The 22,574-nt window shown below is 39.6% G+C and overlaps 1 protein-coding gene and 1 long non-coding RNA gene across 2 annotated transcripts in view; one reads left to right on the top strand and one right to left on the bottom strand.

The window, feature by feature from the left end:
- Nucleotides 1–15,778, bottom strand: part of LOC119117601 — a 63,011-nt gene extending 47,233 nt beyond the window's left edge. The window contains exon 1 of the long non-coding RNA XR_005096560.1: nt 15,701–15,778. This is a non-coding gene — a long non-coding RNA (uncharacterized LOC119117601). The remainder of the gene's footprint in view (nt 1–15,700) is intronic.
- On the top strand, nt 1,455–22,289 carry snap25a (synaptosome associated protein 25a). The gene is made up of 8 exons (XM_037243904.1): nt 1,455–1,653; nt 10,339–10,482; nt 11,113–11,154; nt 13,369–13,417; nt 16,384–16,501; nt 19,786–19,905; nt 20,045–20,189; nt 20,730–22,289. Exons 2-8 carry the CDS (start codon nt 10,411–10,413, stop codon nt 20,820–20,822), a joined length of 639 nt encoding a protein of 212 aa, XP_037099799.1. The 5' UTR covers nt 1,455–1,653; nt 10,339–10,410; the 3' UTR covers nt 20,823–22,289.
- The last annotated feature ends 285 nt before the right edge of the window (nt 22,290–22,574 follow it).

Here is a 22,574-nt window from a genome sequence, read left to right as displayed (position 1 = left end):
TCCGTTATATGGTATAGTGGTCCCAACTGTAATAAGGAGAGTGAGCAATGGTAGATCCTGGAGATCCATTCTCCACACACTCACCCCAACCAACACACTGAGACACGCACACACAGAGCCACCTCTCATTTCTTCTCTTCTAGTTCCCCTTTCCAAATGGATTTTTCATGCTGTGTTATCATAAGCATTAATTTAAAAAGACAGGCTCACTTCAGAGCAATTGAAGACACATTTGTTATGGTGCCAAGCAGTGACAGCAACTGGAGAAGCCAAGAGGGGAGCAGGACACTGCCTCGCTGTTAAGTCCACATTCAAAAATCAATATAGTGTTGATGAACTGTGCACAAAAAAAAAAGATTGTCGATGCAATTCTGTGTGCTTTTATAATTCATTCTTGGACGTTGTTTTTATTAGCAGGTATGAGAGCAGAGCCATGTTTTTATGTTGTCACCCCACAGAAGTCTTTATCCCTCAATGGGGATGACCTTTCCTTCCAGCCCTGATGTGTGGCGTGACAAAATGGAGCTGACTGAGGCAGACACTACAACGAAGCGAAACTGTATCGGCAGAATAAAAGTCAACTGAACTTCTTGGATAAAACCAAGAGCTGGCTCAACTTTTATGCTATCAAGATATATTCCCATAATTTCACTAAAGTTGTCAACTAAGTAAAAAAAAACTAAATTAGCTAGTTATATTTGTATTTTACAATATAGTATATTGTATTGTATATCCTATTTTATTAGAAATAAATACAAAGTAACAAATAGCTAATACAGTAATCCCTCGTTTATCGCGGATAATTGGTTCCAAAAAGCACCCGCGATAAGTGAAATCCGCGAAGTACGGTCACCAACAAGAAGTACTGGGCAGGCTAACGAGTTAGCGGAAAGATGCTAATTCGCGATCTTGCTAACACGCAAAAACGGAATGTAAACGAACATTTGGAGCAATACTACATTGTCCTAAAAGTTTGACACGTTTCCTCAATTTAGAAGTTTTATTTTGACTTTTATTTTTTTTTTTCTTTTGTAAAAATCCACGATGTAGTGAAGCCGCGATAAACGAAACGCGAAGTAGCGAGGGATCACTGTAGTGGTGTTTTTATGACGTTTTGGAATGAATTGTTAGTATCTCCATTTATTTCAATGGGGAAAGTTGATTTGATGTATGAGTAAATTGAGTGATGGATTATGGAATTAATTAACTCATAAATTAAGGTTCTCAAGTAAGTTATATCTGAACTTAAGTACAGCAACAACATATTTGTGTGACTGGTTGAGTATGGAGGTACTTAATGACATGTCGCATATGTCTATATTAAGTGTGCTCCGTGCATCTACCCCCAAAGATAAAAATATATTTAAAAAATAAATTAAAACAACTCTTTTTTCCGTTTAAACGCTACTGCTGCTGACGTCAGAAGCTCCGCCATCTTTGACGAGAACTGCACCGCTTCCCCTCATTGAAGAAGTGAGGAAGACTCGGCGCAGCGCCTTTGCAGCATCGCCGTCACAGCGTGAACACACAAACACACGCGTACACGCACACACACGCGCGCACAGACAGAGCGGGGGGGGGCTGCTGGTCCAAAAAAAAAAAGGGAACGCATTTCCTCCAGAGCTGACTGCAGGCCGACGACAACAAGCTCGGGTAAGTCTGCTCCGGTTTTCTCTTTTCTTCGCCAAACAGTTTGCGCATTGGATGTCACTTGGTAATTATCCGCTCGGGATTGAACGGCAGTGATTGACGGCGGAACTAAGACGTATTTATGGTCGATTTATTTTTATTTGAGCGTGTGAAGAACAAACAGTGCGTAACCTCCCGAGTGCAAACGCGCAATGAGTTGAATGGATGCGGTGCGCAATAATGCGTCGATGCAATGTGGGCGTTTTCGCTCTTTCAGCACCTTGGATAGCGACGCATGATTGCAAACCGGGGAGGAGGCACGCCGCAAATGTGTGACAAATATTTTAAGTGTCCATATGCTGACCAGATGTTTTTGGTGAGCTACACATCATTCCTGCGGTTGTCTACACAGGAATCCGCAGCAGGTAGACAACTAATCGCATCAAGATGGTGCGTTTTTATTTTTTTAATGAGAAAAGAACAGCGAGATGGGGAGACTACATGGCGCACACAAGGTGATTGCGGTGAAGGTGCAATAGTAAAGTGCGCCATGATGAAGTTGATGGGAGAAGGGTACCCCGTATAAACAGAAAAGAGGGGGCAAGGGTGGGTGGAGGAGCTCCGAATGCGTGTGCGCCGTGACACCCTTGACGCTTGTCGCCATCAATGGGACCGCGACGCGTGTTCCGTCAATCACGAGCGGGGAGGGGGGGGGGGGGGTACCATCGTCAATTAACGCGGCTCTGCGCTTGAGGTGCGTGAGGCACGCAGGGAAAAAAAAGAAGAATCGCTGCATGTACGTCACATCTCTTAAGTTATGGGTCACCCGTGGGCCACTGTTGCATTACAGGGTGCGCAATAGGTGTTGATCAGGGTGCGCCCCTGCAGAATGGATGGATGGATGGATGGATGGATGGATGGATGGATGGATGGATGGATGGATGGATGGATGGATGGATGGATGGATGGATGGATGGATGGATGGATGGATGGATGGATGGATGGATGGATGGATGGATGGATGGATGGATGGATGGATGGATGGATGGATGGATGGATGGATGGATAGATAGATAGATAGATAGATAGATAGATAGATAGATAGATAGATAGATAGATAGATAGATAGATAGAGTTATACCTAGATACCACATAGATAGATAGATAGATAGATAGATAGATAGATAGATAGATAGATAGATAGATAGATAGATAGATAGATAGATAGATAGATAGATAGATAGATAGATGGATAGATAGATAGATAGATAGATGCTGTTTTATTTTGCTTATTCTTATGTGAGTCTTGATGGTGGGGACGGATAAATAGTCTGAATCAGATAGAGATATTAGCAACGAATAGCAATAATTTAGCGCATCAAATCATATAATGTGAATAAGAAAGGCATTTTTGGTTGGGCTCCTACTGTATTGATTATGTAAGTGAGAGGCGGTGTTGTCCATTGGGTAAGCAGATGTCGTGACTGGCTGATTGAACGTTTGACACTGTCGTGGTTCATGTGGTCTGTGGCTGTGGGGTTAAAACAGTGTGTTGATGTCGCACTTGCTTAGCATTCAACAGTAGCATCCAAACATGTCCCTAAGTGGACGCCCTCACCCGGGGGAGGAGGGGAGAGGGGGGGGGTGATGCTGTGGTTGTCATGACTGCGATATGCAGCGTTTAAACTGCAGGGAGAGCAAGAGTAGGGTGGGAGGGGTGATGGGAGGAGTGTGGGCCTATTGAGCACATTGAGAAAGGGGCTGCTTGCCAGATGAATGGTGACTCACTGATATCATCGCCGCGGGTTCGCTTCTCAGAAAACACTCTGGTACTGTTACACGCTTACTGTACTGCCGCTGAAATGAAGCCCGTATAAACAAAATGATGGATGGTGGTCAATACGAGCTGAGCCTTTTTGGTGCAGGCTGGTGAATATTTTATGACATGCAATACAATTATGTTTCCTGTTGTGGGTGGATGCCAGGGCAGATGGGTTGCTTTAAAATGTAGATTAACGACAAATATAAATAGTAAAACGAGTGGATAATCATTTTAAAATGTGTGGTTGTAAGATAAGAATATTAATATTGTAAAAAAATGGTGATAGGCATGTTGTTCTATTAAAAAGGTCACAATATTAGGTACTGCTGTACAATTTAATAAAATACAATATAAGAGATGTTGATAAATATTTCACTGTTACCTCTACTCAGGTTGGCTGTTGTTAGCTAGCAGATAACAAAAATATATTCCGCAGATTTGAATAAAAGTTGGGTGGTTCCCAATCGATCGATTAATCGGCAAGTAACCGATCATGAAATTAATCAACTAAAATGACTGAAAGACATTTGCAATAGAATCTATTCCCAACCAGAATTCCATGATACCACCAGAACTTTTAGTCGGAATTTTTGTGATTCATGTCATTTTGGAGGCTTGAGCACCTGCCTGAAAAATATCTGCGCACATTCCTGTTGTTGTTAGTCATACTAGGATGACTCATGGCTTCCTGGAAATAGATCAGTTGAGTGTTCAATTAAACTGGCTCAGATCATCATTTCAGCTTGGTTTTCTTTTTGCCAACGTGCCGTGAGATTTTTCTTTTGTAAAGTGCGTGCTTTGGCGCACTAAAGTTTGGGGAAACGCTGTTCTATACTACTTCCACTCACTGAGGTTACTGTATATCTAAATTGAGTATCCTGGACATGTAAACTCCAACACAGGAGGATCGAAACTGAGATTCGAGCACTGAATCTCAGAACTACGAGGCAGATGCAGCAAACACGAGCGCACCATGCTGTCTGTCGAGAGAGAAAAAAGACTTGCTTTCAAACCTAGGCAGAGGTCAGCGTTTCATCCAGTCTATTGCTGTAAAAGCAGTTTCCATACCGCTATTAAATTGCATTAGATATGCAGAGTAAGTAAATTATTAATTGTAAGAGTTACTTGTCATTGATTCTTTTGCATTCCACTGGCGAGACCAAAAGGGCTATTGTTTTTCTTTTTACACAATCAATACAATATTTTATTTTTACTCCTGACGCACGGAAAGCAGCAAATAGGTGTATGGCAATATTGATGCTAGAGATGAAAATCAATTTAAAATAATTTTAAGTCCCCTTGAGTAAAGAACTTGACCACTGGCCACTTTTCTAAAGTGTTGCGGTTCAGTTTAGAAACTACAAATTATTTCTCTCTTTGAAGACATTTTCAAGAGCCTAAACGCTGAGAAGCTGCAAAAATGTCCAGATGGGATGAAAGACTTTTTTTTTTTCCTATGTCCAGTCAGCCCTCCGAGGACAGACTCTCGCTCTCTAGCAGACACTTTCGGCATGTAAACAAATACAGAGAAACAAAATGGCTGCTCCCAAGGCACCGGAACTGCAGTGGTGTGAAGAGAGGAACACATCTACTTGTCTAGAATTATTTTTCTAATTCACAGACGACAGCAAGATCCATTCGCTCTCGCCGGTAGCAAAAGAGCTGCTGTGACTGTCAGTCACATCATCAAGTGGTGAACTATATTCAAATATTAAATGATGAGTAATATTCCAACTCATTCATTTTGACTTAATATTCAAAATCTTTTCAATCCCATGACTGGCTTTGCCTGGGGGGCTTCCCAACGCACCCGTTTGAGGCCGATCCAATGTGATGTCATCAGCGTCCTTTCTCCAGCTTTGCTTAGGAATATTATTCCAACAAACTGCCAAATGTTAAAATTCAACAGTAACAAAGAAACGTTATCATTATTTAATTATTATGATTGAGTCTGGTTATTGATTATATTTGAAATAGAATTCACAGCCCCCCCCAAAAAAAAAAAATCGTACTGTAAATTTCGGACGATATGCCGCTACTTTTTTCTCAAATTTTGAACCCTGAATCGCGAATTTTAGCTGGTGCGGCTTATAGTCCGGTGCGGCTTATAGTCAGAAAATTACGGTATTTTTTGCTTGATTGAATTTAAAGTATTGCAACTTACCCCTGTTAGAAGCGTTTAAAAAAAGACAGTCGAGGTGTAATTTGATATTTTTAAGTGTGTATGTAGGGTATGGTGTCCTCTGAACAAACCTAATTGCTTTTTAATGTCTGTTTTTATGACTTCTCAAATATTTAACAGGCTCTAAAGGGGCCTGGCTACTTGAAGGTTGGGAATTAAATCGTCCAGTTGAGTTGTGATATAAATCGCGTGATTGTGGATTATTTCTTGCTTTTTTTTTTTTTTTTGCTCACGTCAAAATAATTTGTGTTTTATCATCTTCCCCAGCTGCTTCAGAGGAGTAATGGAAGTCATCAATATCGATTGAGGCATTACGGATTGATTTTTTTGCTAAGGCTTTGCTAAAACATCAGGAAATCTGACGAGCGCCGAGGCATCGCTTGGAACGTTTTCTATTTACAGATGGGTCAAAAGATACCGTATGAGGAACATTTTGCATGTCTCTCCTCGGACTTTCACGGCATTGAAAAACAAGAGCAGTCGTGCTCGATTCAGAACAGGTTGCAGACATGAACCGAAATTGCTCAAGTGGTTTTTGAACATGTGCTAATCTGGGCCACCTTCCCGACATTTGAAGGATTGAAGCAACTGTGCACATCACCTCCCAGGCACATTCTACTTGTCATTCTCTTAGACCATAGGTGTCAAACCCAAGGCCCGGGGGGGGCTAAATACAGCCCACCACATCATTTTATGTGGTGCATTGACTTCATGTGTTAATACTAAAATTGCAAATTGTCTTAACTTTAAAACCTACAATCGCAATTTTTAATACCATGCATATTTGAACAGTTTTTACTAGTGTCCGATTTCAAAGCTCATCGTTCATTATTTGTTTGTTGTGTAGTCTATACTGTATACAATAATGGCCCTCCGACGGAAACTATGAGTAAAATGCAGCCCGTGACAAAAATGACTTTGACACTCCTGGCTTAGACCTTTTTAGTACCATAAATGTCAATTTAAATACTTCACGGTGATATATGTGCCTCAGCATGAACCTCTAAAGAGGTGAATGATGCAGTGAGTCTGAGTTGTTTTTTTAGCATATGGCTCTCTCTTCCAAGATGTTAAAATTGTAATAATATTTATTTTGTAATGATGAAATTTGTACATTGGCCCAGAATATTACCGAAACAGGTTTAAATTGATCACAAAATGTCACCTATTGATACTTCTCTCTATTCTCATGTACCAATCGTCATCTGCGCCTGTGATGAATATGAGATGGGGGTTCAGGGGCTCTTGGGTCAATAATGCATGGCAGTCTCTGTCTAGGAGCCCTCTGGGATGCCGCCACAGCACTTCAAGCTAGCGCCTCTCTGGAGAGAGAAAGCTCTAGCTGAAGTGACACTGAGGTGTATTGTGTCATATCACATCACGGTGATTAGTCAGGCTTGTAAATAAATATAGCATTGCGTTAATATTATATGTTGACATAATGCGCAGTAACAAAATGCTTTTGACACAAAGCACTTAAGTGAGTGCTGTTACTGATTATGTAAGCACCCAAAATATTCAATAGATATGAATTATAGATATAATATATAACACGATTGTAACGCAACCACATTTGAGTATTTTGCTCTCGGGTTTTATACGATTGTAACGCAACCACATTTGAGTATTTTGCTCTCGGGTTTTATACTTTGTGTTTAATCACTTTGAGATTCGGGTGATATTAATTGGTGTCTGAAAAGGAGTCCGATTTACAATGCAGTCTGGCTTACGGGTATCTGATTATGAAATAATAACAGAGTACAACAGGGAGGTAAATGATAAAGCCAGTATTGTACAAGTTGAATGTAATTAGACAGGCTGGTACCACGGGTGGAATTAAAGGCATATTCATATGTAAAATTATTGTTCCCATGGTGACCATGCGACTCCAGACGTCATAAAAACACTCGATGGATGGATAAACGGATGTGCCTGTAAACCTTAGATGTTGTTTTGTTCCACTTTTTTTTCTGCTTTTTTTATTGGCTGTAGGTAGTATTGCTGAAGTGATTATTTAAAACCCTGCAGTGCTCAGCCTTAATCCAATAATTGCCTTAAAGCGTCAGGTCCTCACCGCACATGCAATAAATCACTTTTACAGGCCCTTCGTCGGTGTCGTAAATTAAATCCCGCCGCTAATCAGCAAACCACACCCCGACATCCTCGTTGAGGCAACATGGCACTAATGATGTGGGTGCACACACACATACGCATGCACACACAACATGCACCAATAGCTTTGTGTGCTTACAACTCAGGTTATGTATTTTAATAAAAGTGAGCATGTTTTTTTCCCTAGAAGTGTCTCGCGCTTTATTGCCTCGCTGTTGACTCGGGGTCACCTTGGTTACCATTCATTGCCGTGAATCTGCGTAATCTGTGCTTTGTGAAGCCAGGTGATGACTCAAGGGGAGAACAGTGCGTCACCTTTTGTTATGGGGCACACAGGCGCACACACAGTAGTGCACTTGACAGATTTTTAGTGACGTGTTCAAAAGGGTCAATAATATTCATATCATTTATCGGGTTTCTATTTATTTCATTCTATGAGGTTGAATGACTAATTTTTGTTTTTTGTACATGCTCAAGTAATAAAAGCCTCGTTGAAGTCAATTCATCACAGATTTTTGAATATTTTGGGAGACATAAAAGAAGCAAATGTTGATTTTGTGCAAAGATTTTTGTTAAACGCGCAGATTAGCATTAGCTGACAGCATGTATGATGTTTTGGGGGGCGAGAACAGATGAACTGAAATAAATTGATTTGATTATTTTCATGTCAAATTTTCAAAAGATAAATAAAGACAAAAAAGTTCCAGTGCTCGGAAAGAACTGCTGAGGAAGGCTACAGTGCAAAATGTGACGCTTGTAATTGAGCCAATAAAGTAAAAGGTCAATGTGGACTGTTAAAAATTAATTGCTGGAATTCGCTTACATAAAGCAGGAGGGAGGTGATAATCCGTCTCCCCGCGGCAAGTGACTCCGAAGTCTGCTGTAAATCATCCTCGATTTAGATGCCAAGCACTGCGTTGTCCACTTTTGAGGTTTATGTAAGCCAACATGGCTGCTGTTGGCGAGCGACGCAGCAGTGCGAGAGGAAAGGCGAGAACGAGGGAAAGAAATTAGGGCAAGGGGAGAGCTGAAATATCCTAAATAGTTGCACATACAAACCATCTACGGGTTGATGGATTTATCTGTGATTTAAAGGAGGCTCGGATGTCCCATCATGAAATGTGACTCAAATGCAACACTAATGGATGGATTTTGTGAGATGGGGGCTTTAATGAATCACACTCTGCTATGTTGTGATATCGGTGACTGTACACATGATCGTATATGTGCTTGTGAAATGGAAGCATCTCCGGATTCAAAATGGAATGGAAAGAGGAGCGTAGGTGCGTCCTCGTTTCTATGTCGACAGCGTAATACGAGTTTGCAAGTCTGTCACCAACATTTGCTAACAAAGTAGTAAATATTACATCAGGGGTGTCACTCATTTTTGTCGTGGGCCGCATCGTAGTCATAGTTTCCCTCGGAGGGCCATTATGATTCTCAACGTCGTCTATATACAGTATAAGCTACAAAATAAACTGATGAATAACTAGTTTTGAAATCAGAGACTAGGAAAAACTGTTCAAATATTTTGAGAATAATATAACATAATATATGATATAATATGTAATATGTCTTGTCACCGTGGGATAGTAGGAAACGCAAATTCGATCTCTTTGCGTGTCTTGACGTGTGAAGAAATTGACAATAAAGCAGACTTTGACTTTGAAAAGACGAATGGTAATAAAAATTGCAAACAAAATCTCTGTTTTTTTTTAAAAAGTGAAGACAATTTGTAATTTTAGTAATGACACAGAGTCGATGCAAAATTTGAGGGTCGCATAAAATGATGTGGCGGGCCGTATCTGGGCCCCGAGCCTTGAGTTTGACACCTATGCATTAAATTAAATGTGGATGAATCAAATGAAAACCAGTAAGCTTCCTTTCATCTGCATATACAGTAAACGTACTTTGTGCAAGAAAAGAGCAACAAATCAAACATGATGCATATCATTGGGCAATTAGCAATTGCACACATGTCTGTGATGTGAGTGCTCATTGTGGCTAGTCCTTCCATTTCTGGTTAACCTCAGTACATCTGAGCATTGGGAACTGTGGCAACCAAGCATAGAGACTGGATGCACTTGATGATGATCTGACTTTGAATTTAATAAGTGCAGTAAGATTAGCCTACTTAACTGCAACTATAAGGTCATGTTTTGACCCTCATCAGGGTAAATATAAATGATCGTCAAACTTTTTATCATTGCAAAAATGATTTGGCTCTCCGAGTAAATTATTTAAATTAAATAAATAAATATATTAAAATAAATGATGACCAACATTTAGAAATAGTAGCGTAGTAGGTCTAAGTGTTCGAGTTCGGATTTAAAGTAGGATCAAATCCACTGTTTTTATGGACACTAGAAATATTTAGATGATTAGGTTCAAATGCTCATGCGTCACACTTTTGATCTGAATAAATCACATTGACATGAGCAGATTGACCAAATGTGCATTCATGTAAATGTAGCTGATGAATATTCATATCTGGGTTAAGTCACATATGTCAATTTTTTGAACAGCCATCATCTGTTTGATCTCACATCTGTAGAGTCAGCTGCTTACAAAAACAATTTTGTCTTTCTTTCAGCTTGTCCCGGATTCCCTCTAGGATCTATTCTTCCCTGTTGGAGACCCTCTCCACCCCCCACACCCAACAGCCATGGCAGATGATGCGGACATGCGCAATGAGCTGTCAGACATGCAACAACGTGCTGACCAGCTCGCCGATGAGGTGAGACCAAGCATTTATTATGAGGCACCAACATACAAAGTTGGGAGACGACGTTCTGCTTTGAGATACGAGCCAAAATTTGAGATCAGAGCGACCTGATTGTAAAACACAAGCAAACGTCCACCAATGTCATCAACCTAAGTAGGTCATCCAGCGTTGCCAAGGCAATGCTATATCATGTTTCTCTCACCAAATGTTCTTGATTATATGACACGACTGGACAGAATTTCTATTTTGCCATGAAAGACTGAGCTGTGAGATTGTTTCACAGGTCAGATATTCATGTATGCGCTTGACCTTGTGAGTGTCTAAATGTGGGTGTTTGTTTCATCCTAACAAGAAAGGCCTCAGAGAAAGCCTGGAGCAGGTCACCGCTCCCCCCACATTCACATATGACTCACACTGACAAACATGGGCAGAATATTGAATATTCCCAAGAATCGGGCACGGACAAAATGGTAGAATCATCACGATAACTAGTTTCAGCTTTCGCATAGTCTGAGAAAACATCTATTTTCAAATACCAGCCTACGTCAGTCCATTTTTTTGTTGATGCAATGGTGGAGAACAGTATTGCAGCATACCGAGTGATACATTCAATTAAAATAATTTTGTTTTCTCGTCCCACAGTCACTGGAGAGCACTCGTCGTATGTTGCAGCTGGTGGAAGAGGTAACAACGATCTTTTTGTTCCCAGTGTTTATGCTTGAGTTAACAGCTTGAGGCAGTAAATCCATAAACTGTCTTTTAATTGTTTTCTCGTTAGGAAAAATAAGCATACGTGCGTAGAGTTAAGGGCTTATGCAACATTCATGGTCGGTAAATGACACTGTGGCAAATTAGGAGGAAAGGACAAGGAGTTACCTAAGGCAGATGGATGAATAAAAATGAGGAGGCATAAAGAGCATCATAAACAGAAGGGAAGATCTGACAAGTTGCCAATGTGGATGTCAAGGTCATATTGATCGTCGGTCTAATTATGACCAGCAAGAATTCAAAACAAATCACACATTTTGTTCTTTTTATCATCTTGTCAATTGAGCCCCATCTGAAATATGCAAGTTGGGTATTTTCTGATTTTTACAGGATTTTATCTCCACATTCTTGTCTGTTTTCCGTGGAGACCATATAGTGGATCTTTATCGGTGTTTTCCGAGGAATTATTTGGGTTTTTAAAACATTTTTTGTCCTGTTTTGCGGACCCCTTGAGATAGCTTTGATCTAGCTCAGTCACTGCCAGGAAGACAAGTATGCTTTGTTTACAAAGTGCTGATTCAGGTTTTTTTTTGTAAGTGTAAGAACAGTTATGACATTATTGATTTATGGGGAAAAACCTTGCCCATCACTATTTACTTGTTCAGGAAATGCAACCTAACACTAATCATAACGTTTTATTGGATTCTACAGCAGGATAATAAATTGGTAGCTTTCCAGAGCTGGATGTTAAAATGACTAACATTGGAGGCAAGGGGTCATTAAGTTGCAGCGCAACGAAATGCTAATCTCCGCACCAGATCTTAGAATGTGCAAGAATATTACAGCCATTTCTTTGCCTGCTTGGGATCATGATTACTTCTCATTTCGGGTGTTCCCCGAGAGACATATTTCAACTACCTTGGGATTTCTCCTGGCTGTAGACAGACTGAATTACAGAATAATTTATACGCCAGCCTTTCTTATTGCTCCCTTCTCGCCTCTCAAACGTCAATGTGGCTTTCGTCCCAAATTGCTGAGGATGCAGCTGGAGGGGGTTGCGTTCATGCATGTTAGATCATTTGTGTGTAGAAACACCGACACAGTATAATCGCATTTATGCCTATCGGGCCGAGCCAGGTGCCGCGTACCGGTACGGTGTTGCGGGATTTCTAAGAAGCCGGCAGAAAGCAGGTTTGCGGACAATTGGGTTTCAGTATCCTCTCTTCCAGCACCTACTAAGCAAGCCCAACCCATCAGTCACTAATATTTATATAGCATATCGAGCATAACATACTGATGGAATGTGATGATGAAATATAATATATAATAATAACGACAACATCAGGTTTCACTATAATCATATGCTCGACAGTTGATTACAAGTACCGTATTTTCCAGACTATAAGACGCACCGGACTATAAGGCGCACCTTCAATGAATGGCCCATTTTAAAACGTTGTCCTTATATAAGGCGCACCGGACTATAAGGTGCACCATTAATGCATCATATCAGATTTTTCATCCAAATCAAATCATTCTCCATTTTATCTTTTTTATTTAGACTTCAGACGCAACAAATTACTTTATAATCACAAAATAATGATCCATAGTCTTTTTGATTCATGATTCATTGTCTTCAGCGGGCCACTCATGATTGATTTCCTGACACAATGCTTCGGGCCAGTTTAAATTTAGGAATTTGGTCCATATATAAGGCGCACCGGACTATAAGGCGCACTGTCGGCTTTTGAGAACATTTGAGGTTTTTAGGTGCGCCGCCGCCTTATAGTCCGGAAAATACGGTAGACTTTTGACTCTGGTTACCATGGTAACGCTTACAAGCTGTCAATCAACAGTCATTCTTACTCCCCAGTCGCCCAAGTAAAAGCATGTCAAAATTGTTCATTTTAAGACTAAATGGCGAGCAGGTTCTGTACTTTGAAAGAGCTTCCTAGGGAGAAATAGCCGTCGTACAAAATTGGCAATTTCCTAGCTTGCACTAAAAAATGGCAAAGAAAAATGGTGAGAAGCAGTGAGGTGAAAATAGAATGTGGGAATCGCTTATGGCAGCAAAAATCTTTCAGTTCCCATTAACTTTCCGACTCGATATAGCCTCATTACTTATCTCTACTCCATTTATTTTTTTCCCTCCTTTCCAAATCATGCTGCCTACCTGCTTCTGGGGACTAGAGCAAAGATGCCGGCATTAGGACTTTGGTCATGTTGGACGAACAAGGAGGTAAGTATGGAGATGAAAAACGGTGATGAAATGTGAGGTCATGTAGACACAAACATGGTAAAATTATGTAACTGTAGTCACATCAGGTAATATTGTTATTCATGTGCAAGAAAATAGTTTACTTGTGCCAAAGATTTACTGTTTAATACATGATGGCTTGATTTGTTTAAATGTACGGAAGCTTGAAGCTGCCAAAATGGAGTAAAAAAACATTTTTGACTGGCAAATATGTTTGAACGTACTATGGGAAAAAATGACGAACAGAAATTATGCACTACAGCCACAATAAAACAAAAAAAACCACACAAATAAATCATTTTACTCAGTTAATTTTGAAACATGTTGTAATGTAGGTCAAATACTTAAAATGAAATAAGTATTTTACTCAAGTCAATACCCCGTGGCATTATGGGTAAAAGAATGCTAGTTTTTAGCATTATTTGCTAATTCGTTTGTTCAAACGTACTTGCCAGTCGAAAATAATTTACTCCCAATTGGCAGCTCCATGCTTTTGTATGAATACAAATCCAAACTAATTAAATTTCTCCATATTTGACATGATATTTCTAAGGGGTTTTGTTTTGAATGGTTTGTTTGACATTTCTTTGCATTAAGGAATTGTAATTTCCAGCTTCTTTCAACCCTTTGTTTCCTTTTAGCAATTCTGTTTTAATGTTTTTGTTGCTATTTGCAGGAGCTTTTTGCTTATTTCCATTTGCCCACACCGACAGCAGCTGATATCTTGAAAGTGCCAAACACGTTTATACGAGCCAACCACCACAGTGACGAAAACCTGTGTCTTAACTTGATTTGGTGTCAGGGTGACTTTAAACGGGGATATCAGATGAATTTGTTTCAAGTTCTTCGTGGTTTTGGTTCATTGACATTCCACAATTGAAAAAAGAACGATTGAAAAGATACGATCGATTTAGCTGGTAATGACAAAATATTCCGCCACTCTCAGTCAATCCATTCACTGCTTTGTGAAATCCCTGGTTACAATATATTACTTCAGGGCATCTAGTATAATTCTAGAAAGCAACCTCTGGTGATTTTTTTTTTTGAAGGAATGTGAAAGTATGTCTCAGCTCTGGCATGCAGAAGGACCTGAAAGGCAACATTTTATGTGTCCCGAGAAAGACCATGAATTGTATTTTGGTCCTCTGACCCTCCGTTTGTGTCAGCAGTCTGCAAAACCTTTATAGCGGCCGACAGAACGGCTTTCATTTACACTGCCTGTAACGCTCTTTAACGAGCATCACATGCTCTGTGCTGTTACAAATCAAAACACTGAATCATTTAACAACGCTAACCGGGATAGGCTCCTAGCACATTCGTGACCTTAATGAGGACAAGCCGTAAAGAAAACGGATGCACGGATTGTACTGCATACCATATGTCTGCGTACCAACTGGGGATTTTACAAATCTGAATATAGTTAATTGATGACTATGCGCCATAATTCATAAGATGTCTTTAATCACTAGCCAGGCTGGAAAGTCTTTGCTATGAATAGTCTCCAAACCGCCATCCACATCAGCATGAGCAAGCCCTTGAAATCCATAAATGCTCAATATACAGTATGCATAAAAAATTAAAAAATAAACGAAGGCAGCATTGGATTTTTGATGAAGGGTCCCCTAAATTATCCATCATAATAGGAAAATTAAGTATATTACAGAATAGCTACATGGACACCTATATTAGGGATGTCACTATTGAATGTTTTTAGAATCGATTATTCTACCGATTAATCGAATACTATCATCTAATGGAGTTACTATAATATATTAAATTTGATTTGAATTAAAAGTGGATTACAAAATCATTCCCCTATCTACTGATGTTTATTATGTATTGTTTAGTGATAAAAACCACCAAACAGATTACTGGTGCGATTATTGTTTTCCCGACGTAAAAGCAGGCGTCTTGTTTTGATTAAACACAACATATAATCTGTCATGAATGATGACAACAATTATTAATAAATACTGTTGAGAGGCTGTCATGAGAGGATTTGGCCAAATTGAAGTAAAAAATGGTCTCGGAACGATTACTCGATTATAAAATGGTTGTCGATTATTATTTGCTAATCGATTACTTGTTGATTAATCGATTCATTTTGACAGCTCTTCACAATACAGACTAAATTAATTTTGGTTTCCTCTTTGCCGTTTATTCTAAAGGAAAAACTTGCTGCAAGATTTTGGAGGGTCTATGGGAACTATTTTCCATTAATGCAGAGAGCTTAATGAGATGAAGTCAAGTTAAGATGTTCCTTACCTGTTGTTAGAATTATGAATGAAACTCCTCGAACATCCACGCGGAGCTCAGAATCCGTCTGCCTGTGCTGTCCCCCCCCCCCTATCAATTTCTGTAGATTTAAAAATGGCCGTTAGATTACTTTAGGAGCAATATGCTTCCTTTGTAATTAAAGTGAGGATCCTCTAACTCTAATCAAGAAAGCACATCCCAAAATGCCATTCAGACCCATCAATACATTCGGTGCCCCTCCCCTATGATAGCCCCATATCAGTTGCTGCTCATCATAAATCATATTTGTGCCAATCAGCCAATGACATCATTCCACTACTGTCATCCCTTTGTCCTGACCAGAGCAACTCGATCGTGTTGAAGATGGCTATGAACCATATCAACCAAGACATGAAGGAAGCCGAGAAAAATTAAAAGATTTAGGGAAATGCTGTGGCTTTTCATATGTCCATGTAACAAGTAGGTACTGACAACGTGCCTCAAAGGTTGTCGCATATGTGGTGGCGTCCAGTTTTTCCTCTTTTTTTTTTTTTTAATTTTTTTAATTTTGAATTTTTGTTCCTAGTTTCTTTCGTCACAGTGAGTGTCTGAAGTTATTGTCTCTCTCCTTTGTCTTCTCTCTCTCTCTCGCTCTCTCTCCCTATCTCCTCGTGCTTCATTGTGTGGGGGATAAATGACTTGCGTTTAATCAGAACAACTGGAGCGCATCGAGGAGGGAATGGACCAAATCAATAAGGACATGAAGGATGCAGAAAAGAATTTGAACGATCTAGGGAAATTCTGTGGTCTTTGCTCCTGTCCATGTAACAAGTAGGTGCTGCTTGCCTGCCTGCCTTGCCTGCCTGCCTTTACAAAATGATCAATTCCTTCATAAGAAACACTGAAACCGCTGGCATGAATTACGGCCTGCTCTGCTCCAGCTGCAAAAAGGCATCAGTGGCTTCCATATTCATACACACAGGAGGCCAATTTCGAAAACCGTCCCAGACACATTCATATATGCAGTTGATTTAATATCACTCTTAGAGTGTCAATCAAAACTCAAGATAATTCAACATAATTCAACATAATTCAACACGCATATGTATATACCGTAAATTTCGGACTATAAGCCGCTACTTTATACTCAAATTTTAAACCCTGAATTACAAATTTGATCTGGTGCGGCTTATAGTCCAGTGCGGCTTATAGTCCGAAAATTACCGTACCTGTGAGGAGCCATTTATCAGATGAGCACGTTAGCTGCTTTTCAGAATCAAAACCCAAAAAGCAAGAATTTTTTTTTGGTAACTGCTAAACCAGAGTCAGAGTCCCCCATGGACATTTCAACTCAGTGACGTTGGTATCGAAATGCAGAGGACAGCGCTTGACTGTGACGCTTCTCCTTATATGCATGATCTTTACCACTACCACACCACTCAACATTCACTAGATGCTCACCTTTTTTGCAGGCAAAAAAAAAACATTTTTGACCCCCTGTTAACAACCCGCCCCACTACTACTACTGCAATAACATGGAATGACTTGCGAGCATGACCCTTGGAATGCTCATGCATGCAACTCACACTAGCATTGCTGCACGTGATGATGCTAAGATTATGATGCCGATCATGACATTGATGATGATGTACATTTATACGATACACCTTTATTTTTATAGCGCTTCCACAAACACTTTCCCCGCGCAATACACACAAAAAATCACATGAATAATACAAGAGAAAATATATCACATAAACATTGGCAATAATACAAACATAACAACTAAGTAAATTTGTGGTTTATATAGAATATAAAAAGTGATACAGAGCTTGGGGAGGTAATTAGTTTGAAAGAGGATCACTGGCGGCGCTAGGGTTTTTGTTCTTGGGGGGTCCTGGGGGGGCTAAAGCTATCTCAGGGTGTCCGTAATATACCCCCCAAACAATTATATTCTTCCAAAAATACTGCTAAAGGTTCATGACTTGTTCTCAACAAGGGAAAGATGAAAATGTAGAGGGAAAAAATCCACTATATGAAGAAAAATATCATAATGCCTGACTATTACACAGACAGAACCTTGAGAGCTATAATTGCCTCCACTCTACCGGAAAGAGTTTACAGGAGATTGTCTTTGGGAAATGATTGTTCATCCAACCAAAATAATGTTTGTGACATTAGAGATTTTGGTCAAGAGGACCTAGCTCTTCTGATGGGCTTAAAGGTGTTTGTTGGGGTTGAAGTGAAGGTTCAAAAGTTCATTCATTCCAAACTCATCCAACCATGACTTTATAGAGCTTGCTTTGTGCACTGGTGCACATGCATACTGGAACAACAAAAATAAGGTTCTTCCTCAAACTGTTTCCAGAACTTCCTGAGATGTGCAAGTAAGAACTGAAATTCTAATGGGACCACTCCCGGTTGAGTAATTAATTAACTAATTATGAGACAGGTCACAGTACTTTAGTTTATAAAATGGAGAAATGTTTATCATGGTCAATAATATTACAAGAAAAAAAAAAATAACTAAAATACATTGAACACACCATAAGGAGGCAAATGAGACATAAAGTAAAAACAGTTACCAGACACTAAAAGCGACACCGGCATTTATAGATCTGTATTTGTTCTGGAAAAGTTACCTGATCCGGGGTTGTTTTAATAATACACTCAGATTCTGATTGTCTACATGCCAACGGTGATAAAATTGTGATTGGTGGACAGCTCATTTTAATAGCTGGAGTTTTATTTTGCCACAGTGCTAATCCAATCAGCTCAGCTCAATTGCCGTGAATCAGATTTATAAACGCCCGTTAAGGGCATCCATTTGACAGCGGAGAAGAAGCCGGTGCATCTCGGAATAAAAGGAGAAGATGAAGAAAAGCAGACAGATGGGGAACAACAAGTACAAAAAGAAAGAGTGTGTCAGCAGGGATTGGCAGCTAAGCGAAGCCTTGACTCAGTCCAGTTCTATTAATAAAAGTCAAGTAGGAGGCTGAGCATTCTCCCTCCCGCTTACTGAAACAATACTTTTAGTCGAAGATAACCAGGGCACTGAGGCTAAAATAATTAATATGCGCAGTACTTGGCCACCACATCATTTGAAGCAAATACAGAGTGCCTATTGTTTTTTGCTAACTATATTTGTTTTTTTATTCTGGCAGAAAATCTTTACAGACATCGCAATTTTTTTATTTTCATTAAAAAATGATGATAAGAGCTAGTATTATTGTGATGACCTTTTATCTATTGAAGAGTAACAACAAATTTCCCACTGACACTCTGATGTCGCATCTTGTTAGCACAGCTCTATTTGTCGGGTACACACTTCCTTTTCGGTGAGCATTGATATCGTTATCGCACCCCTCACTGGTAATTCAGCACAGCTTTTCCAAAGGCGATAGAACAGAAAACCGAGGTCGGATTGTGTCGAGGGGGGGTGTGAGTTCCACGAATAGTACACGGAATGTCACGTGTTACTATGTTGACCTTCAATTTATTTGTTTCTTGTTTTTACTTTCTAGTCTGTTCTCCACATAACTGTCGTCCCTCCTCTAATGATGTGACGCTCTATGTTGTTTGTCTCCCAGGAGCTCGTCTCCTCTGTTATCTGTCACATTGGGACAATGAACTGTGGGACTGAAGGGAGGGATTGTTTTTTTGTTTTTTTTTTAAGTGCAACAACATGGAGGTGCAATTAGAAAAAGGTTGCGCTGTTAAATGCATGCCGTAAAATACCAAACTGCAGACGACACTTGCTAGAAGTAACTCACATTGCTATTGTGTAAACAGAAGTGCATCCAAACCCTACACTACCACTGCAGACGACACTTGCTAGATAGTATCACTCACATTGCTATTGTGTAAACAGAAGCTTGCACCTTCCAAACCCTACCAATCCATGCTTGCTATGCTTTGCTTGACTTAGTCTAGTCTCCACTATTGCATGAAATCAAGTAATTTGATATTGACTGATATATAAAACCACCCTCAAAGTCACGGCTCTCTATGTTGGTTGAATTAACAAATGGGAAGCCGGCCTGGTTGAGGGAGTTGATGGCGCGGTTTAGTAGAATGTTCGGTAACTGTTCTTCTTCATTGCCTTTGGTGGCCAGGATGAAGAGCGGTGCCAGCAAGGCCTGGGGGAACAACCAGGATGGGGTGGTGGCCAGTCAGCCAGCCCGGGTTGTGGATGAGCGCGAACAGATGGCCATCAGTGGAGGCTTCATTCGCAGGTAAACATTCCAGAACATAGTTCGCATTTACTAGATGAATATTTATAGCATGTATTTGATAACGAGGTGATCTTAAGCTTGAAGAGAAGTAGGGTACCAAAATTTCAGATCACATATATGTCCATTTTTTTGTTTTCAGGGTAACAGATGATGCCCGGGAAAACGAGATGGACGAGAACCTGGAGCAGGTGGGTGGTATCATTGGAAACTTGCGCCACATGGCTGTGGACATGGGCAACGAGATCGACACTCAGAACCGCCAGATCGACAGGATCATGGATAAGGTAAAGAGAACACACTGGAGGAAAACACGTTTATCCCAATTATTTGAATATCATCAAATATGATCCATAATAATGAAATCTGTTTCTATACATTTCCTAATCTTAGCCATTACCTCCAATATCATTCCCGTATTTTTCAGACTATGAGGCATACTTAAAATTCTTGACTTTTCTCAAAAATCAACAGAGCTACTAATAATCAGGTGTTTCTTATGTATGGAGGTTGAATTGAAGTTATATAAAGTTTGACTGATTTGCTGTACTGGTTTGCCCCCCTGAATGTGCAGTAATGCACCCCATATCGAGAAATTTCAGAAAATAAACTTATAATACATATAATAAAAGTACACATGATAATATAATATAATATAAAAATATAAAAGTATAGTGTTTATAAATATATATGTTATATATAAGTAAATATAATTATAAGAGTATACCTTATAACCCGGTGCACCTTATGGTCTGAAAAATACGGTAACTCACAAGCCTACCTTTATGGATCTTGATTCGCGCACTGTGCTCTTTACACTCACCCAGGCTGATTCCAACAAGACCAGGATCGATGAGGCCAACCAGAGGGCCACAAAGATGCTGGGCAAACACCCTGTCCCACCCCCCCACCCAGCATGACCCGTCCCCGGTGTACGGCGCCGCACGTCATCAGACGCCGGACATGCTTTCAATATGATATTGACCTTCTCGGTTTGCACACATGCACATATCACCTCCCCGTCCCGTTGTAAATGTCGTTCTGGTGTTGTTTGTCGAGCTTTTTCAAGATGATTGTCCTCGTAAAATGATCATTTCTTATACTCCGTACATCATTCTTTCCAAAGGTTGTATATAGTGCTGAGTTAATGGCGCTCTGGCTCACCTGTGAAGTTTTTATTCTCTAGACACATATATATATATACATATATATATATATCTAAATATATACATATATATATATATATATAAAGAATGCGATGCAAGCTGTTTGTTCTGATTCTTCCTTTTTTTTTTCAGTATGTCAGTATTGTCGAAGTGAAGCGGTTTCATGAAGGCTATTGTGATGCTCCTTATTTTCGTGTTTTGTCACACAGTAAAAGGGAGACCGATGGCAAGTCATGATTAACTGAGTTGAAGAAGATTGCAAACAACTCTTAACAATCATAAAAGGAAGTCGCTGGTCCATTGTCCATCATTGCAATCATACTGAGTTTACTGTTTAGACAATGTGCAACTAGATTCTCTGTAGCTGTATTAGGCATTTGCATTCCAAGTGATGTGAATTGTGCGTTCTCTGCATGACAAAATGGTAGATTTTAGTCTTCTAAATAAAACCTGTCTGAAAAAAAATATCTATAAAAAATGATAACACGGCAGTAGCGACTTGACAAAAACGCATGCTCAGTATTAGGACACAGTTGATCGTTCCATTCTTCCCTGCAAGTTTGCAATAGTGCCACTTTTTTCTGTCTTGATATATTTACCGACTGTGACCATCTTGTTGTAAAATAATGCATAAGGGAACAAAAAAGTGAGACGAGGATGACAAAACAAAGATCTGTGGTCGTATTGCAAAAAAATAAAAAGACCTGTTTTCTAAACGATTATGCAGTTTCGTGGTGAGGATGTTGATAAAGTGCTGAAAGAGGAGGACTGGTTGTGTACTGTAACATAGGTTTTGGATGCTCTGAAAAAAAAAAAACAATAAACGTTTGCAATGTAAAGCAAAGGCGCATATTTCTGAGAGACCTTACTTTTATAAAAAGACTGTACCTGTAAGTTTATTCTCCCGTGTGGTTTGTTATTGGTAAAAAAAAAAAAAATAACAATGTTCATGATAACTATACACTGAATCAAAATAAGAAAACAAAGGGTTTTTGTTGCTTCTGTACTTTTAGAGCTATGCATACCAAATCTCTGAAATGTCCCTTAGAGTAAGGTGATAAAATACCCAAACCTGAATGACACAATAGATTCAACTGTGAGATTGATGTCCTCAACGCATGTTATATTAAAAAAAAAAAAACTCCCTCTCTGTATCTTGTCAGTGTGTAAAGTGGTGGACATTTTGTAGCTAGCTGAATTGATTAAAAGTAATCAACCCTGCTTGTACCTGTCTTTGTCTTTATTGCTTTTAAATGATACTATCTCTATTCAGTTCTTAAAATCAGTACGACTACATAAATGTTTTTTCTGATTTAAAAAATATATATATTACGGACGTGAGACTAAAAGATGATTTCAAGTAGGTCATCGCACTGTTTGCGCGAGGATGAAGTGTGAGAGTGAAAATAACACCTCATTCCACTGGAGGGAGGACAAGCATAGACAAAAAAAAAAAAAAAAAAGTCAGACGATGAAAAAGCAGCACAATAGAAGATTCAAGAATGC

This window comes from Syngnathus acus, chromosome 24 (assembly GCF_901709675.1).
Source record: "Syngnathus acus chromosome 24, fSynAcu1.2, whole genome shotgun sequence".
Classification (NCBI taxonomy): Eukaryota; Metazoa; Chordata; class Actinopteri; order Syngnathiformes; family Syngnathidae; genus Syngnathus; species Syngnathus acus.
Note: the sequence above shows the minus strand (reverse complement) of the source record. Positions and strands in the feature narration are given on the sequence as shown.